General features: G+C 37.1%; 2 protein-coding genes across 4 annotated transcripts in view; both read right to left on the reverse strand.

The window, feature by feature from the left end:
• Positions 1-1,079: 1,079 nt before the first annotated feature.
• Positions 1,080-6,506, reverse strand: LOC109093996 (zinc finger protein 16-like). The gene is made up of 3 exons (XM_019107671.2): positions 5,687-6,506; positions 4,365-4,538; positions 1,080-3,360 (listed from the first exon to the last, which is right to left on the reverse strand). Exons 1-3 carry the CDS (start codon positions 6,390-6,392, stop codon positions 2,660-2,662), a joined length of 1,581 nt encoding a protein of 526 aa, XP_018963216.1. The 5' UTR covers positions 6,393-6,506; the 3' UTR covers positions 1,080-2,659.
• A 1,332-nt stretch (positions 6,507-7,838) lies between these two features.
• LOC109093997 (regulator of G-protein signaling 12-like) overlaps positions 7,839-20,348 on the reverse strand; it is a 35,817-nt gene continuing 23,307 nt past the window's right edge. The window contains exons 5-18 of one of the 3 annotated variants that reach the window (XM_042759616.1): positions 19,476-19,645; positions 19,174-19,266; positions 18,211-18,354; positions 17,927-18,109; positions 16,448-16,592; positions 15,755-15,843; positions 15,306-15,473; positions 15,124-15,197; positions 14,747-14,873; positions 12,906-12,996; positions 12,397-12,455; positions 11,847-11,961; positions 10,952-11,395; positions 7,839-8,488 (exon numbers count right to left, since the gene is read on the reverse strand). In XM_042759616.1, coding sequence (XP_042615550.1) covers positions 8,232-8,488; positions 10,952-11,395; positions 11,847-11,961; positions 12,397-12,455; positions 12,906-12,996; positions 14,747-14,873; positions 15,124-15,197; positions 15,306-15,473; positions 15,755-15,843; positions 16,448-16,592; positions 17,927-18,109; positions 18,211-18,354; positions 19,174-19,266; positions 19,476-19,645 — 2,159 coding nt within the window. In that variant the 3' untranslated portion in view covers positions 7,839-8,231. Of the gene's footprint in view, positions 8,489-10,951; positions 11,396-11,846; positions 11,962-12,396; positions 12,456-12,905; positions 12,997-14,746; positions 14,874-15,123; positions 15,198-15,305; positions 15,513-15,754; positions 15,844-16,447; positions 16,593-17,926; positions 18,110-18,210; positions 18,355-19,173; positions 19,267-19,475; positions 19,646-20,348 lie in introns of all 3 variants that reach the window. The other 2 variants (XM_042759615.1, XM_042759614.1) reach the window with 2 other exon arrangements.

The raw sequence follows: 20,348 nt of genomic DNA on the forward strand, positions 1-20,348 counted from the left end.
CAGAAAGTTATGGTTTTTAACAGACATGACCATGTCCTTTTAATACTGAGAGCAAAGGAATAGATGTTATGGTGTATTTTTAGCTGAACCATGGGTGTGCTGATGGACAAGCATTCAGACCCACATCAATGCACAGAGCAGTCACGTTTTAAATTGATATTGGTCCAGTCATTGTGTAATGCTTGTGTCAGTGAGAAGGTAAGAATTCAATAGTGAATGGAAGTACAGCAATGCAATAATTCATGCCTTCAATACACTTTAGAAATGCATGTCAATGCACAAAATAGCTCTTGATTAAAAAAAAAAATCAGAACCTGCAAACAGCAATGTGTCTAAAAATGTCTGAACTTTTGTGATGCATCGTAATACCAAACTTTCAATAATAAGCAGGATTGTTACATATTCGGTCCCTTCATTTTGATGCTCTACGTCATCAAAATGTGTGCGTGTATGTGTGTGTTTACATTAATACAAACCATTTGCTGAGAGCAAAGGAAGAATATCTTAAAGTACACCTTTTAGTGTAGATTAATTTAATCACTAATATATGTCAAATTGTGCCCTTATATATTTATTTATATTTAATCTATGAAGATCAACAATTCACGGTGTAGTCAACTTTGTAGTCTCTAAGTGAGAATCTGTTGCCTCTCCTCAAAGTGTTTTCCTGAAAAATAGTCTTTCAGTCACACGCAGCCCTGCAATCTCCTGGAGAAATGACAAGTTCAGCTGGCAGTGTGTTATTAAGGGGCAGTGATTACTGACAGAGACGTGTCACCCTCTAATAAAGAAAAAATAGTTCCTGGCTGGATGTTGTTCTTTCTCTCACTCTATCCTGACATATATGTTCCCCTCTTTTAAATGTCACAACTTTTTTCTCATGCATATCTGAAAGACATTTACAGGAGGAATGACTGCAACAGCATTCAACATGTCAAAAGCACTCTGTAGCTGTTTGTGTCCACAGCAATTTCAAGGCAGGTTAAAAAACAAACTTCACTTCATACATTATTTTTAATGTGCTTCGATAGCATGTCATGATGTCAACATCCGCTTACAAATACATAAACAACCAGAACCATATCTTAAGAGTATTTATTAGTTACAGTTCAGTTTGCCTTGTACAGATCATTCAAAGCTATCACTGAGAAATTACAAATTGTACTTCTTTTTTTTTTTTTTGTGCTATTTAATCAGTAATATTCAGGATATTTTGAGATCACCGCTACTGAGTAGTGTTAAAATGAATCGGATGGATTTCTTGTATTCATACAGTCATTTCCATTAAATGTGTCCAAGTTCATTTCAGAATAACACATCTTTTCTAAATCCATATTGTTTCCGTTCAGGTATATTTTTTTTTTTCAAACTTATAAGTTGTTAAAATACAGGTAGACGTACATAAGCAAATTCACTAATATAAATAAAAAAAAAGTGTTAATAGTGCGATCACATAATTCGAACAAATTGAACACAGATCCACTGAGTGTCGCGGTGATGCAGTAACAGAAGTCCTCCACACGATGGCAGCACTCGCGCCCGTGACTACAGGTTTGTAATCTGTTCAAAATTACACTGGAATGCATTTTAAACTACCTGATTTTTCAATACCATGATTTTGAGTTGCTAAACCAACTTTAAGTTGTATTAAATGGTGTTACATTAGTTACATTCTGGGCAACCCTAATAACAGTTAACAATTAGCACGTAACTTGCAGATCTAGAAATCTATACAAATGATTTCCTGTTTTATATTCACAGGTATTTTCAGACTTAATGCATACTAATTGGGCTGGATTTGGACACATACCAAGGTATTCTTTGAAGTATCATGTACACATGGTACAGATACAGATGTTTCTAATGTTACCTATTTCAAATAAACGCTGTTCTTTTCAAACTTTTATTCATCAAAGAATCCTGATTAAAAAAAAGTACCACCAAATATTAAGCCAAAATTGCCATCACATGAATAAATTACATTTTAAATTATATTAAAATAGAAAAGTTTCTCAATATTACTGTTTAAACTGTATTTTTAAGAAAATAAAGGAGCATGAGAGACTTTTCAAAAACATTTAAAAAATCATACAGACCCCAAACTTTTGAATGGCAGTGTACATATGTTATATGAATATGGTAATTATTCAACACAATAGGTATAGATCCAAGTAGCATTGTATAACAATCTGACACCATGGTGCTTAGTTGTAAGAGTGACACGCTATTGTTAAATTAGTTTTAGTAAGTCCTTGGGACCCTGTTATCTGCTTCTAGACAGAGTCAGAAATACATTTTAGAAAAAAGTTTTGATTTAAAACAATTAATTAAATCACATCAAGTCTTAAAATACTGTGTACGGATATTCAAACACCTTTTATGTTTGACGCTGGAAGAAATTATTGCAAAATGTTTCAAAAACAAACATTTAACGAGCAGCAAGTTAGCATTAAAGATGGCATGAACTAACTTGAATGAACAAGATGCGCTAAATCATACAGCTTCACGTTTATGCTGAAACCTGATGTTGTTTTATCGTCTTAATGGCCTCTCTCACATCTTTCCTCGGCCGAGCTTTTTTCTCAGACTTGAAACTGATCCTGAACCAGCAGTCGAGAAAGTAACGAACCACTTTTTGAACATATCTGTCACCAGGATGTTACCCGGTTTGCACCTTGTCTTCCTGCGCCCATGCTGGACTGTGCCCACTGGCTAACTGTGTAGCCGGCATACAGCGATGACTCTTATATGTGCCTAGATGCCTGAAGCTCCGCCCACACTGGTAGCAAGAATAGGGCGTAGCGCCGCTGTGAATGCGCATGTGTGTATACAAGTTGCCCAGCTCTTTAAATCTGCGGCCGCATTGAGGACAAGCGTATGGACTCTCTCCCGTATGCACGCGCTGGTGGCGTTTCAGTCCGGACAGCACTGGGAAGCCCTTACCGCACTGGGGGCAGGGAAAGGGGCTCTGGGCTCCGCTGTGGCTGAGACGGTGGCTCTTAAGACGCGCGGCATGCCGGAAACGCTCTCCGCACTCAGGGCAAACGAAAGGCTTCTCGCCGGTGTGGATGCGCTGGTGCTGCCGCAAGTTGCCAAGATAGTTGAAATGACGGCCGCAGTCGCCGCACTCATAGCCACCCTCCACTTTCTTCTCCCGTGCGCCCCGGCCTACAGGTCTTTCTGGGCCTCCCAGAGCTCGGCCTGAGTCACCCTCTGCATGAGAGGAAGAACCGCCTGGGGCCGACTGCAGAGTGCTCTCGTCATGATGCATGAGCTTGATGTGCTCCTCCAGGAAAGAGGAGTCAGGGCAAAGAGTTCCACAGAAGGGGCAGATGAAGGTGTGAGAGGAGAACTGCTGACCTGGAAGGGAGAGTCAGTATAACAATGAACACCAAATACACAATTTCAAGGGACCATTCACACAAAACTGAAAATTCTGTCATCTCACCCTCACTATCATGTTGTTTTAAACCTGAATGGCTTTCTTCCATAGATGGAGTTACTATCATTGCATCTTGTTTTCATACAATACACGGTGGCTGAGGTTGTCATTCTGTGTGATGTTTAACATACACAACCATTCAAAAGTGTGGGGACAGTCATTTCTTAAAAAATTTAGCAAGGATACATTTAAATGATAAAGACGTTTATAATGTATAAAAGAATTCTATTTTTAATCAATGCCATTCTATTCAACTTTCTATAAATCAAACAATCCTGAAATGTAGTATCACAGTTTCCACAAAAATATTAAGCAGCAGAACTGTTTTCAACGTTAATAATAATAATAAATATTGATTTCTGAAGGACCATGTGACACTGAAAATTTTGCTTTGCCAAACAGAAATGATATTTTAAATAAATTATATTTTAAAATAACAAAATCAAAAACACATCATGTAAAACGTAATATTATTTGACAATATTACTGTGTTTTTGGATCAAATAAATGCAGCTCTGGGAAGAATTATTTCAAAAACATATGAATTCTTTCTTATAGACCACAAATATACTAGCCAGATGCATAAAAACAAGGGATTATATTTTTAAGGGTATAAAAGTAGTGATCAGTAAGGGTTTTGATCTCTATAATTACCAATTTCCTTCATTTTATTCAATTATTCATCATTGTTGGTAATATTTGGAGCACGAAGACTAAAGACTAAGACTAAATAACTAAAATGCTTAACTCACAGTAAACATAACTTTCAAGGTAAGGATCAATAAATGATTTTAATAAGAAGATAAAGATCAATTAAATGTTCACATCAGGGTATGAAGTGCAGAACACATAATGCTTCCCAGCTGCATTTATCTCGAGTTCATGTGAAACTGCCACATTCCTTGTCTTTCACAACACTGACCTGGCTCAACACTGTCCTCCGCTGGGCTGCTCCTGTCTTCCCGCGGGGAGCCCTGAGTGTCCAGAGGAAAATGATCAGACACTGACCTCAAACTTCCTCTCCCTCCTTCAGAGTCTTCAGTGTCATCCTCCTCATCCACAGTGGGAACATCTTCGCATTTTGTTTCAGTATCACCTAAGGAAGCAGAGAACAACGGATAAACTGGGTTTTGCTAATTTATACATACAATGTTCAGCTTTAAATTTAGCATTTTTTTCACCCTTAAACACCTTTTACATGTCAGCAGTCATTAACTGAATTAACTGTATAACTGAAGCAACGTAGACACAATTAAACTTTATGTAGCGTATTTAAATTTCATACAAAATCTGACATGCATTGGTAAAATATTAAAATATTACAGAATATTGCAGCAACAACAGCATTTGAAAATAAAAAACATGTATGCATGCTACAATGCATGCATACCACAACACATGCAACCTAAGGGCAACTATAAACATACAATATGCAACTATGTATTACAAAGAATGCATACTACATGTAAATATGTATTGTACACCATACATTAATGCTATATGTATAATGCATGAAATTTATTAAATGTATGTATAAGGCAATGAATGCATACTACAAGCACACATATAATGGATGCATATTACATGCATACTATAGGCAACTACACATATAAAGCATACATACTATATACATGCATACTTTACACAACTACATTCATATACATATATACTATAATGCATCCATACTATAAACTGTAGGCAAACATATAAGACACAATGCATGCATATTATATTCAACCACATTCATACTATAATCAACAAGACACATACTAAAAAGAAAACATATCACAATACTTGAATACTACTGTATATGCATCTTATATAAATATTGCATGCATACTTTATACACCTACATGCATCTAAATACTATAATGAATGCATACTATAGACTATATGCAAACATATAAGACACATTGCATGCATATTATTTACAACCACATTCATACTATAATCAGCAAGACACATACTAAAAAGAAAACATACACCACAATACATGAATACTATATGCATCTATATACATATTGCAATGCATGCATACTATATACTACAATGCATGCATTCTTTGCACAACTATATGCATCTACATACTATAATGCATGCATACTATAAACTCTATGTAAATATAAACTATATGCATTCAGCAATGTATGCAAACATACGTAAGATACAATGCATGCATGTTATATACAACTCATGAATACTAAAGTCCCTGTCTGTACTCTAGGTTATATGATTGAGAGGTACCTTTAAACTCAGCTGAGTTGAGATCGACCCCTGTCATCCACTCGTAGTCATATATGCGCTTGCTGGCGGATGGCAGCATGCTGAAAATGTCCGAGTCAGCGTCGGTGTCCGCGGGACCGCTGTCCGTCCACAGGCTCAGAGAGGCGTGCGGCTGCGGTTCGGTCCGCATGTCCCGTTCGGACCCAAAGGCCTGATTGCTGTGGTCGCTCTCCACTTCAGCAGCACCCCGCTGGTTCTTATCCTTCATCAGGTAGTCGCAGATCGCGTTGATGTTCTCCTTCTTAACCACGGGCGTCCCGGGTTTGGCTTTCTTCGGCTCGGCGCTGTATTTCTGGCCCGTTTGATGCTCTGCTTTCCTGAAGTCCAGGCTGCTTGAGTTAGAAACCCTCCCGTCTTTCTCCGTCGACTCCAGCTTGGCTTTCAGCAGCTCGATCTCGTCGGTTTTCTCGCGGAGCTCCATCTTCAGGACTCTGATCCGGACGCTGACCAGCTTGCGTATCTCGGACAGCGCGGACTCCAGCACCACCGTGATGTTCCTGCCCAGGTGCTCCGTGATCTCGGTCACCGAGCACACCAGCTGCTCGTCGGGCTCGAGCTCGGAGAAATCCTCGTCTCGGCTGAAGGACCTTGTGTTGTCCAGAAACGCAGACTGGGACTCCGAGGAAGGCCCTGTTTCCAAATAGCAGTGGTTTCTTTTTCGGTTCATGCTGGAGAGCGCAGGCACTTGGCGCAGATGGGACAGTGTTTGATCGTGATGTACACTGAGGATACAGCAGAGACACCATAGAACATCAGTCGAACTTCCTCCCACTTCGGAAGTTGACAATATAAACAGCGCCCCCTACAGAGGCATCCTGTAACTGGAGACAAACATAGATTAGATAGATAGATAGATAGATAGATAGATAGATAGATAGATAGATAGATAGATAGATAGATAGATAGATAGATAGATAGAGGACAATATACTTACACAGTATGATGTGTAATAGGCCTAGCTAAATGTATTTTATGAGGTCCAGTAGTGATAAACTGGTTTATCCTTAAAGGGATCGTTCACCCAAAAATGAAAATTACCCCATGATTTACTCACCCTCAAGCCATCCTAGGTGTATATAACTTTCTTCTTTCAGACAAATGATATTTGGGTTGTTTAAAATAAATTTTTTGTGTTTTAAATGCTTTATAATGGCAGTGAATGGGTGGTAATATTCAATGGTCCAATAGAAGTCCAATAAAGTGCATCCATCCATCATAAAAATTGTCCTACACGGCACTGGGGTGTTAATTAAGGGCTCCTGAAGTGAATCGATATGCACGTATGCCTACGTCATCCGCTGGAACGCCACTCTCTCATGCACGCATGTACGTCAGTTAGCAGAAGCAAGAGATTAAGGTTTATAAGGTTTTAAATATGGATATTTTTCTTACAAAAATGCATCGATTTGCTTCAGGAGCCCTTTTTTAAGCCCCCAGAGCCGTTTGGGACACTCTTTTTTTATATATATAGTGGATGGATGCACTTTATTGGACTTCTTTTGGACAATTGAATATTACCACCCATTAACTGCCTTTTTAAAGCTTGGAAGAGCCAGAACATTTTTTAATATAACTCCGATTGTATTCGTCTGAAAGAAGAAAGTCATCTACACCTAGGATGGCCTGAGCGTGAGTAAATCATGAGGTAATTTCCATTTTTGGGTGAACTGTCCCTTTAAATAACATTTCATATATTTGTCATCAAAGACTAACTGTGCTGTTAAAAATAGTTTGACTGGCACAACACAGAAATGTCTTTTGTTTTGTTTTGTCTAATGGCCACTAGAGGTCGCTCTTAGACACGTTTTAGACTTTAGACTTGACTTATTGTATACTTACTGTACATCTCACCTGTTATAGGTTTGTTTCCTTTCACTTTGTTGGTTCTTTTGCCAATTTTCAGTTGTTCTTTGACGTATTAAGATACATGACATGTATGTGTAATTTGCCATGCTTTTGTTCTTTCTTATAAAAGTTCTTCTTTGAAGTATGAAATGATCTCACTAATTACAAAAAGTTACAAATAGTTATGACATAAACACAGTGAGCCAACAAATTAGTCAACAATAGAGGACTCAAAAATATATTTTTTAAATGCATTTTTAATAATAATCATACATTTTTGTGTCTTTTAAAACTGAATCTGTGTTTAACATAAGACTAGATGTGTTTATATTTCCAAAAACAAAACATTCCAATTAAAGGAAATAATCTGAATTGGTGGACTATGTTCCACTATATCTACTGAAACCGTTTGCATGTACCTTCCACTACAATTCCCAACTAGTTACACTGATATTCTGATGTGCACAATGATCCCAACCTAACACTGAACACAGATGTTTTTTTATTATTATTATCATTAAATAAAGAATAGTCTAAAGTTAAGAAATATTAAGGAATAACCTTTTCAGTCATAGGTTACATTATTAACATACACAATATTATCCACATACACATTTTGGCTTCATATCAGTCTTTGAAAATGTCCAACAAGCAGCTTCCTTCAGACAAATGTTGCTTTGTATTGCACTGTGTCACTCTCGCTGACTTCCAGCACCCCGCTAAGGGGACGGGATGCATCTGTGGAGGTGTAAATGCCATTTCTCATTTTGTTCTGGCACTGGCGAAGCTCTGCTGCGTAACCCTCAAAGCTGTCCTCCAGAATGACCCTCTCCACACTGACCCCCTTGTCCAGCACTTGGGCTGTTGAAGAGGGATGGTTGTTGACAGCTGAAGTGCGTGTGTTTCCTTCTTCTATATCTGGAGAAAAGTTTGCAAACAAGTCAGTGCAGCACATATTAAGGAATATAAAGTGAATGTAGGAATTGGGAACCGGAATCAGATTTGGTTGATTGGTAACTGAAAGTCAGGTTTAGGCTGCATTTTAAACTCTCTGCAAATTACACTGAAATGCTCTAAAAAACTGGATTCATAATTTAGGCGATTGACACTGATAATGAAGTTCAGATTATTTATACGTGACAGCATGTTCTAGGACATTATTATGAATAATATAATATTAATGAATAGTGAAAATGTTCAATGGTTCACTGTTTATTGTTACCCTGGACAAAAACGTGACTGTGAGCAATGTTACTTTAACAATGACCATCCAACCACAAGGTGGCAGTATGTCCTCATTAGCAAATAAATAAATCAATAATAATAATAATAAAAATACTTTATAGGCTGTTGGTATATTTGCAAATTTGTAGAAAAAAAAAAATATTGTTATTGTCATCATTATTATTAAATCTAATCCCTATATTGTAGCCAATCGGTTTAGTGTAAAAATTAGTACAACACATTTAAAATTGAGTCAGAATTAGAGTAGAAGAGTAGAAGGTTTCTAGTGCATGATCATTGTAAACATACAAACAATGGAGATGGAAGAGCTTTCCTCATGTTCATGCTCTCATAGGTTAAGGTTACTGGTGCATTTCATGCAGTCATCTTATTTTAGCAGTTTCAATAGGTTGGAAAGAATTTATTTGCAAACACATGCTGTGCACAATATCAGACATTATTATTATAGGATAAACGTTATAAAAAATGCATTGAGGTTTCTGAGTGGTTTCAGGTCTGCAGACATCTGGATCAACAAGGTTCCAGTATATTTGTCAAATGCAATCAAGGCAAGTATGAATGGAAAATGAAGATGCAGAAAAGTAAAGAAAGGAGCATAAAGAAACATGACAACATAGGTATAGGGATGATACACAAGATCACAGGCAAGTCTAGTCTGATTTTGCCAGCATTTATTAGATCTAATCATAGATTGACACAGAATCAACATGATCACTACAAAGGAAACAGGATGGCAAGCAAATCAACAATGCGACTGTTTGAGAGCACTGTATATGGCTTGAATCTTAAAAGTGTATTGTGAAATACTGTAAGAGTATTCCTGCCAGAACAGCTCTGATTAAAGTCTCACATTCAGCATTGTTGAATCGTGATTAGATGGGTAAAGACACATTTGCACAGATTGTATCGAAAAGTCAAAAGGAATAAACAATAAAAAGATACAAGACAGTTTTTCAAATGATTATTTACAATTTTCAGAAACACTGTAAACAGCACAGTCTTTATACACCCATGTGAACAATTAAATTACAACATGATCTACAGGGTGTCTTATTTTCATAAAGATGTGTCAAAACAAGACAAATGAATGCCTCGTTAATTTAAAGCTTTCAACATATACAAATTACATAGTCCACAGTTACAGAGAAACTGGCTATGATCCGAATAGCATACTAGTATACTGCTCATAATATTTCTGTAGTAAATAACATGTATTCTGTGTATAGTTTGCACATTTTCTACAAACACAGAATCCCCGGATGCTACTAGATTTGACAATTTGTGTCGGACAGAATACAGTGTGCAGAATACTATATCCCACAATGCAATGCACTTGACCGGACCCTCTCTTTACTGTGTGATCGATGAACTGGAAGTAAATCTGGGATTTTAAACATTTTTTGTGTTTACAACTCACTGAATTAGTTCTTTTAATTAAGTCATGTGACTATGTTTATAAATGCATAATCCTTATTGTTTCACATACAAATCTTAAAGAAACATCAGGCAGTTTATAGTAAATACTGGGCAGTATGCAGTACACTAGTATTTCATTTCAAGCACAGCTACACTATCGTTCAAAAGTATGGCGTCAGTATGATTTCTTAAATATTAAATTAATTCAGGAAGGAAGTTTTAAACTGATCAAAAGAAGCAATAAAAATATTTATTATTTATTATATATTCATCTATATTTACTGTTCTTTGGAACTTTCTATTCAACAAAGTATCCCGAAAAAAAATGTGTCATGGTCTCCACAAAAATATTAAGCAGCACAACTGTTTTCAACATTATACTAATAAGAAATGTTTCTTGAGCAGCAAATGATTTCTGAAGGATCATGTGACACTGAAGACTCAAGTAATGATGCTAAAAAATCAACTTTGCCATTACAGGAATTAGTTACCTTTTAAAAACAAAAATCTTACCGACCCCAAACTTTTGAACAGTAGTGTATGTAAATATAAATGTGCTATTATGAAGTTGACACTAGTCAGATCAACACTGTCAAGTGTGTAAGGTGTCAGGTGAATTCGGGGTGTGTGTTTAATATTGAACTAATCCATTCAAACATGCCACCCACCACACGCACACACACACAGCCACACTCACGGCTAGTCAGGCGGGAGAAATACCTGGGCTGGGATGCCTGTGTATGCATGGCGGAGGAGTGAAGCCCTCATAAGGGGGCGAAGAGCTTGGCAGAGGCGGAAGCAGAGTGGAGTTAGGGCTGCTGATGTCACCCTCCCCCACAAGAGTCAGATCACCCAGCCCTTCCTCTTCCTGACCCTGCGGACCCGAGGAGTGTAGGATGGGGGAGAGTGTCGTGGTGAAAGAGGGCGTGTCAGGGCTTGGTGCACGGGGATGTCCGTTCGAGGAGCTGGGTTTAGGAGGTCGGGGGGTTGTGATGGTGGTGTGGCCGGGTTTATGGGAGGTGGGGGTTGAGCAGGCAGGAGGTTGGGATTCGGGATCTGGGTCCACATTGAGAAAGTCAGGAAGCACAAGGTCTTCTTTTCTCAGCAATCCTCTCTGGTCATCGACACGACTGCTCTGAGCACGACTCAACAACTCGAAAAATTCTACAAAAGAAGAGTGATTTAAACTATAAGTAAACAGTATATAAAATGTAAACAATTATTGTTTACTAAACCTAAACCTATTTTCATTAAAACTGTTTCTTATTAAAACAACATAAAAATAAATAAATACATTTTATATGAAAATTAAATATATAAAAAGTTAAAAAGGTTGCTTTGAAAACTAATTAAAGATTAAGAACTAAAATTACAAATTAAAAGTGAAAAAAAAAAATAATTAAAGCAACCAAAAACATTTATTAAACTTTAAACAAGAAAATTAAAATAAATACAAAAAAAAAAAAAAATCTAAATATTAATAAATAGTATAATACTTTATATTATCTTCTTCATCTACTATCTTTTAACACAAGTGTGACTTAAGTCCCTAAATACTTTTTGATAAAAACTATGGACATGAATGCACTGTCAGAGAAAAGTGGAAAATATGTACCCTCTGCTTCATCTATATGATTCCTTTTCCCTTTCTTCCTTTCTGACGCAGCTGTCCGGGGATGCTCGTCTTCATCATCTCCTTTCCATGGTTTTCCTGCCGAGCTTTCATCTCTCTAGCAATGCAGTAAAGACGTATGTAGGGTGAATGAATATTGTGCTGAATGTCTTATAGATTGACATGTTCATGAAGGTTTTATTCCCTTAATAAAATATAGGAATTATGTCTGAACAGTGGACAAAGCCATTTCTAATTCATACTGATATTTCAAAACGTAACACAACGATAAGTCATGCATGTACCAACAAGTTCAAGCTCACCGCATCCATGCATGTTTAGAGTTTGTAACATACAGAGAATGTTATTTAGCTCAAGTTTCTGATTGATAAATGTAGTTAGAGTATATTGGATATTTAAAGGATCGAAGCAGACATGACATCTCACACACTACTGTGTTTACATTTACATTTAGACATTTAGCAGACACTTTTATCCAAAGCGACAAACAAATGAGGACAATGGAAGCAATGTTTACTGAAGTCACTCTCACCTCTCTTGGCAGACTTTTCTTGGCAGCTGGTGTTTTGGAGTTGAATGTTTTAGACTTGTCTGGAAAAGGAGTACAACAAAGCAATTACCCAAAAGAATGTTGAAACGACCTTGAACATAATTACTTGATATTATCAGAGAGAAGTGGAGAACTTGATAGTGCACAAGGCTATGTGTGCATGAATGTGTGTGTTTTAAGAAAGCATTTCTAAAAAAACAGAGTGTTTTCTGTTAGGGTTAGGTTATTGTATAAAGTTTTTGTGTTTTTGTTTTTTTTTTTTTTTATATTTTTATTTTTATTTTTTTTTATATAACCATCCAAATATAATAACAGTGTCCTAGCAACCTAGCAATCTCAAAATGTAAAAATGCAGAAAGGTTTCTGTGAGGAATGGGTTTAGGGTTAGGGGATAGAATATAGAGTTTGTACAGTATAAAAATCATTATTTCTATGAAAAGTTCCCATAAAACATCAAAACCCAACGTGTGTGTGTGTGTGTGTGTGTGTACCTTCGGCTGGATCAGCCCTTTCCAGTACAACTCGTAGGCCATCAAGGTTTGATATGGGTACTCCAAGATCGAGAACTTCTGTCTGTCCACTCTAAAAATTTCAAACATTTAGCATTAGCTTCTTTTCTCAAGAAATGTGACTTTACAAACTAATTTTAAATATTCTTTAATTACGGTAACAAAAGACTAGAGGTTTATGCACCCTAAACAGTATTAAAGGATATTTAATTAAATGATTATCATCTGGAATATCTTGCGCCACCAAACACAGCTTTTGCTTGTTTTTAACAACTCATTTTGAACCTAGAGCATTAATCTAGGTACCAAACACTGATTTGTGACTGAAATGTTAGCACCTGCTTTTAACCTAGCTTTATATCTGTAGTTTTAGCTATGCCCCACATGTTTCCATCACATAGATCTTCTTCAGTGCTTTTGAAGGTTAATGCTGAACGTCTGTGCTCTGTGATATAGTAGAAGCTTCATAGACTGGCTAAAAATAAACAAGCATTCATGCTTTGTGGAGCTGGGAGGTGGCTTTGTTTCAAGCCATTAGAGTCATTTCTCTCTGCTCAGTCCTGTCTTCCATTAACTTCTAAAAGCTGGCTCAGATGATCACTGTTTGACGTTTAAGAGGGCAAAAACTGCAGTGTTCCTGCTATAACCTCAGACTTGTCTTAAATCCCAAATGGTGAGAATGATTTAATGAATTTATTGGGTTATTTCAAAGGGGGAAGTCGTGGCCTAGTGGTTATAGAGTTTGACTCCTAACCCTAAGGTTGTGGGTTCGAGTCTCGGGCCAGAAATACCACGACTGAGGTGCCCTTGAGCAAGTCACCGAACCCCCAACTGCTCCCCGGGTGCCGCAGCATAAATGGTTGCCCACTGCTCCGGGTGTGTGTTCATGGTGTGTGTGTTTTCACTGCTGTGTGTGTGCACTTTGGATGGGTTAAAAGCAGAGCACGAATCCTGAGTATGGGTCACCATACTTGGCTGTATGTCACTTCACTTCACTTCACTTCAAAGTAATTGTTATATTTAAGCATTACAACAACACTAGCTACATAGACTAAAACACATAGTAGGACTATTAATATCAATGTGCACAAGCTTTTTGAAGTGACACACCAAGGAAGGATCATGTAAACGATGGGTCATGATTATGTATTTTTACTGAATTTGAAATTCATTAACAACTCTACAAAAACAAGTCAGACAGGGCTTGTTTAAATTTTTGCCTTTAAATACAACATAATATTATTCAGCGCATATGAATGTGGCCATACACAAGATGCATTTACTGTAGTTTACTGTAACACACACACAGAGTATTCGTTTACTCTATGGAGAGAGCAAAAAGTTGGCGCACAAATGAATGAAACGGATCACTTCATCTTGAGACAGGCTCTTTGAAAGTAACTGTTCAAAAACCCGGCACATTAAAAACACCAAGCTAAGCACCCATCAAGATGGTCGCAATGAAAATAATGTGCGTGCTTATTAAGATTATTACAGTAATCTGCAGGCAGCGCAAAAAGACAATCCTTAAATTTTTTTCATTTAGTTTATCAGTGATACTTCAGCAAGAAATGCCATTTATTCAATCAGATAGTGACTTTCATTTTCTCCTTAAAAAAAAACAAGATGTTCTTAAGAATATATTTGAGAACTTTTTCAAGAATTGCCCTTAGGAACATTCTTACAGACTTCTTGAAATTTATCTTAAGAAATTTCTGGTGAATGTGGCCCCAGATCTGTGCTGAGAGTGTGCTCAGCAAACAATGCAAAAATATACAGCGCATGCCAGCCATATGTGTAACTGCTCACAGTCAATCACTTACTATTCTGGCAACCAAGTCACCAAGGTGGAGTCCGTACTTGGCAACCACAGGACGCAGAACCTCAGTCACAGGTTTTGTGGGCTTTGCTTTCAACCCAACCGATCTGTTAATGGGTACCAGGTCCAGTCTGAAAATAGAAAAAAGGGTGGATTTATTTATAGTCTAGCACCAACCACAGCACATGTTTGTTTGATGGTCTTTCTACATTTATGAGATATGGTACTCTTGGAGAGAACAGATCGTGCTGGTATTGAAGAGCATTTTCTACTGAATATAACTCCATTTGGGTGCAAATATTTGGTCATTAAATACTCAGGGATTATCGTGAACTTTCAACCAAGCACTAGTGAAAGAGAGATAATAATAACAATATGTACCTGAACAAAGTGCGTTTTTCAAGACGAAGTTCTCTGGAGCTGAGAGTAATACTATCTTGGTCCAACACCAAAGGCTAGGCAGAGATCAATGAGAAAAAGATAAATCAGTGACAAAGCACAAGCTTAGCATTCACAGAAGAACTAAAGGAGATGTTATAAAAGCTTGTGAAGGGTCTCTCTACCTTCTCTCCTCCGGTGAGGAAGAGGTCGACAGCAGCCAGGTTGATGTGCTGTTTTTGACAGAGCTCCAGCAGCACCTGTCTGATGGAGGCTCCCTGTCGTAGAGGAATGGAGCAGCCAGAGCCGTCGGGTAGCATTACTGTACACGTCCTGCTACATCGCTCTTTGTCCTTTTCCCAAACAGAACCAGAACTTCTCGGCTCACACTGCTTTACACATACAAAACATTATAAAACAACCAAAGATAATATGAAATGTATTATGTCAAATTGGAAAACTTGCATATTCTAACAAAGAGGTAAAATCACTGCAGTGTATGATCACAATTTTTGCTTTGATTTGGTGAAAAAGGCTTACCTTTGCATATCTAATGGATGAGTATTGTTGTAACTCTCTAGTGTCTTAAATGGTGCACTCCTTAACTCCCTAATGTATCTCCCAATCTTCTTACCTCATTCTTTCCTCCGGAAGACGAAGTGTTGAGCTCGTGACTCGCACCAGAAGACAGTGAACCCTGAGACTCTCTCCACCCATTACAGTCTGTCCACGCATATGGATAACCAATCACAACATGGCAGATGTCACATATTAGAATTTACATTTAGTTGGTTTCAGAAAATGTGTTTACAATGTACAAAAAAAACCTACCAAAATACACTAATTGTAATAAAGTTAACTATTATTAAATTACATTTAATTCAGTTAGGGAAGTTTTTCTCTGCTCTTGATGGCAAACAAAAGGGTGTTTCTTCAACAATGGACACTTCAACTACATTTTGGAACTGTGCCCTCCTTGGTTACCAAACAAAGTAACTTTTGGGGGAAAAAATGTTGCTTGCCATGAAAATGACACCACAGCTCATTTACACAATAAATATCGAAACAAATACTGAAATTAAGTTTCACATATTTTTGATAGATTTTCAATTTAAAGTTGGAAAGTCTGGGACTAATGTAAATCAACACAATTTAGAACACTCTTTAAAGTGTTTACATTCCTTAAATCCCATCAGTTTATTAAGCATTATCAGTACTCATTGCTTCATCAACAGCATACAGGGTCAGATCTATAGTAGTACTATATAAGATGCTATAAATACAAGAAATTAAATAATTACTGATGAGATACTGTTTTGAGACTCACTGTAAGGTAAATCTGGGGCGTCTCTTTTCTTTTGTCCTTTCCCAATACTTGGATATCTGTACCAGGAAAAGAAGCCATTTTTCTTATCTGAGAGTTTCTCTCTGAGGTCATCACTTGACCTGCCTGTTTTGGGCCTCCTGTTTTCCTGTAACACAACATGACAATCAGAATATCCTAGCAGTGAATCAGGCTAAAGCTAAAGGAAGTGTCAGTATACATTAAGTCCATTAAATGTATTCTGTACAGATAGCATGGAAGTAAGCAGTTAGTAGTATGGCCAAAATGTTATACCATGGAATATTTTATATATTAATTTATATTGCATTATTTTATTTAATGTATATAGTAATGTATATACCAAAATGTACTTATGTTTGCTGTAAATTCAATAAATTCGATTTAATATTTAATTATATTTTTATATCAATGATACATATTTTAATGGTTTGATTATGTAATATTATTGTAAGATTTTTTTCAAGTGATGTAGCAATGCCTATTTTTCATATTAAAGGATAAATACATTAAAGGGGTCATATGATGCGATTTCAAATTTTCCTTTCTCTTTGGAGTGTTACAAGCTCTTGGTGAATAAAGAAGATCTGTAAAGTTGCAAAGACTAAAGTCTCAAATCCAAAGAGAAATTCTTTATAAAAGTCATGTCGTATAGACGCTGTGTGTTTCACTGTGAAAGCTAAACTACTTTGTTTGGCTTTCCAAAAGAGGACGATATCCACTTCGTCATGCTTCAAGCGGAGTCCAGCCCATGGTCGTCACATGTGGTTGCTGCAAGCACAAGGTACGCTCCTTTATAGAATCCACCTCAAGCCGCCCACCTCTACCCACTCTAGACCGTGGCTCACTATAGGCCTCCGGCCTCTGCTCACTCCGCGGTGTGTGACGCTGTTTTGTTGAGAAAGCGAAACTACTTTGTTTTTGCCTTCCAAAAGAAAACACGACTAGAAATTTATATCACGTTTATAATGGGTTTTATGTTTATGTCTCGTCGCTCCGGCTGGACAAGTCATCACAATATGTTAAGAGACGTAACAGTTCCGTCACACGCTTGAGGCTTTCGGCCAATCACAACGCGCTGGATAGCTGGCCAATCAGAGCACACCTCGCTTTTCAGAGCGATGAGCTTTGTAAAAATCAACGCGTTTCAGAAGGCAGGGCATAGACGAGAAACAATAATGTACAGTATGTGGAAAATAATGTGTTTTTTTTTAACCTTAAACCACATAAACATTTTCATTACACCAAATACACAAAATAATGTTCTTTTTAGCAGCATCATATGACCCCTTTAAAATGGAAGGTTGTTGATGCCATTGAGATCTATATTAACACAGGAAACCATAGACAAGACAACTAATAAAAAAACTGGTGTAAATGTAAACAAAAAACATTTCCCCATTACTCATAATTTAAATACCACAAAGCTTTCTTGAGATATTGCTGCTGTAGTGAGATTAGTACCTTTTTAGGCATGGAGAATGTGGAACGGTCAGAGGTGAAGCTGTGTTTGGACGGGGCGGGGCTACATGGGATCGGGCAAGGGTCAGGGAGAGGTCGACCCTCCACCTCAGCCAGCATACACTCCTGATAAAGAGTGGACTTCAGGAACCGAGCGAAACTGTCCATCTTCATCAGGTTAAAGATCTGCAGGGATGAGTCAAGGTTTAATGAAGGTAAGGTTTGCTCAGTCAAACAATGACAACTGCTATGTGAATGTGTGAGTTTAATCGTGTGTGTACATCGACCTGTAGCTGTGGGTGTTTGAACATGTTAGGCTGTGGAGCTGTCAGGACATCATCAGCAAGTTGTGCTTGACTATCGATGTTCACCGGCATGGTAGCTTTACTTGAGAGGAAACAATTGTAGATCTCTTTGGCCTTCTGAGACAGCTGAAAAATGATTCAAATAAGATCAAAAACCTATTGACCTGTATGCTCCTGACTCTTAAAGGATAATTTGGCCAAAAATTTTTAATTCTTTCATTATTTAATCACCCTAATATCAATTGAAACACATACATACACTAATGTTATTGTTATCTAAAACTATAAAAAATAATTTCCATTAATTAAAGCTGAAAAATATATATATAAATATTAGTTGAAAAACTTAATAAATAATTAAATACATACATAAACTTAAAAAAAAAAATCTTGGAAACTAACTGAAATAAATAAATAAAAGTTTGTTCAAATATAAAAATATATGAAGTATTACAATTAAAATGACTACTTAAAATATAAAAGTAGGTAATTCAAAATATGAATAATTTCTGTAACAGTACAAAAATAATACTAAAAAAAACTGACGTTCTTCATCTTTAAATGTTGGTTTGTTCCTCACACAAAGCTAATAAATGGTTTCAAAACACTTGGAATATTGTGCACAAATGACGCAGACTTCTTTTGTACTGCTTTTATGATGTTTTATTTTTTCTGTCCTTTCTGGAGTTACCAACTAAATCATCTACTTTTTTGTATGAAAAAGAGCAGCCTGGGCATTCTGCTTCTCATAATTTTTTTATTTTTCCATTTAAGAAAGTAAGTCTTTAAGATTTCAAACAACATGAAGTTAAGTAAATGATTACAGAACTTTCATTTTTGGGTAAAATATCACTTTAAGGGTCACTGAGGATTTCAACAGAGTCCTAATGAGCAAGACTGAATGTGCATGACTGAGGGAACCATGTATGTGTTGCAGATGATTACCTGCTTTTTGTCATGTTCTGGAACTTGGCTAAAGCATTCACAGGCCTGCCAGAATAGGATGTTTTCCTCACTAAACTCTTTCTTTAGAAACTCCTGCAGGAACATAAAAAAGTACATTTGGTTCTAAACCACTATCCTGTGACATTAATACACTTCTACTTTATGATATGGTGTCAACAGATGAAACAACACAAACCATCAATCTGATATACACAAAGGCAAGTCTGTCAAAAGCTCACAGGCCATAAGAATTGTATATAGTTAACAATAAGCACATGTCTAAGACACACTCCAGTACTTACAGAAAAATAGCGGACACCCACAGGATCCTGGAGCAAACGCTCAAAGCTGTCGGCCCATGATGCAACACGGCGCTCTGAGAAGCGAAATTGTTTGGTGACGCTGGGCAGACTACTATTGCTTTCCAAACTGCTCACACTGCCGAAGTCATGACGCTCAAGACCACTGCGCTCTGGATAAGGCAAAGAGTAAATATCACAGTTGAGATGATTTAGGATCAGATTCATGAACTGTTCTGGTCTGGATCACTAAAACAAAATCACTTCTCAGTTCTGAGATGAGATGTCTTTAATACTGTGGCATGAGGAGAGGAGTGGGAATGATTGTTCATGTTAAGATGACAGTATGCAGATAACTACAAGACTCATCATTGTGCTTAAAGGGATAGTTCACCCAAAAATGAAAATCTGATGTTTATCTGCTTACCTCCAGGGCATACAGGATGTAGGTGACTTTATTTCTTCAGTAGAACACAAACTGCGATTTTTAACGCAAACCGTTGCAGTCTATCACTGTTACTTATAATGTAAGTGGATGGGAATCATGGCTAAAACATACAATAAAACAAAAACAAAAAACATACACAATCAAAACTAAAATAAACCCTGCGGCTCGTGAGGATACATTGATGTGTAAAGATACAAAACGATCGGTTTGTGCAAGAAACTGAACAGTATTTATATCGTTTTTTTACCTCTGATGCACTGCAATGCCTGACTGTCTATCTCTCAAACAGACCATTGACACTCCCAATTGAGATTGTAGATAGTGTGTCAATGGTCCATTTAAGAAATAGGTGGCGGTAAAGCACTTATAATTCTGCGATCCGCCGTAAAGCAAGAAGAAGAAGAAGACGCCTCACATGGGCTGTTTCT

Source organism: Cyprinus carpio, chromosome A7 (assembly GCF_018340385.1).
Source record: "Cyprinus carpio isolate SPL01 chromosome A7, ASM1834038v1, whole genome shotgun sequence".
NCBI classification, from domain to species: domain Eukaryota; kingdom Metazoa; phylum Chordata; class Actinopteri; order Cypriniformes; family Cyprinidae; genus Cyprinus; species Cyprinus carpio.

Coding starts and splice junctions, on each gene's coding strand:
- LOC109093996 (XM_019107671.2), bottom strand. CDS start 6,392: ATGAACCGAAAAAGAAACCACTGCTATTTGGAAACAGGGCCTTCCTCG. Junction 4,539..5,686: donor CAACTCAGCTGAGTTTAAAG/GTACCTCTCAAT, acceptor CTGCTTCCTTAG/GTGATACTGAAACAAAATGC. Junction 3,361..4,364: donor GGAGGACAGTGTTGAGCCAG/GTCAGTGTTGTG, acceptor TCTCCCTTCCAG/GTCAGCAGTTCTCCTCTCAC.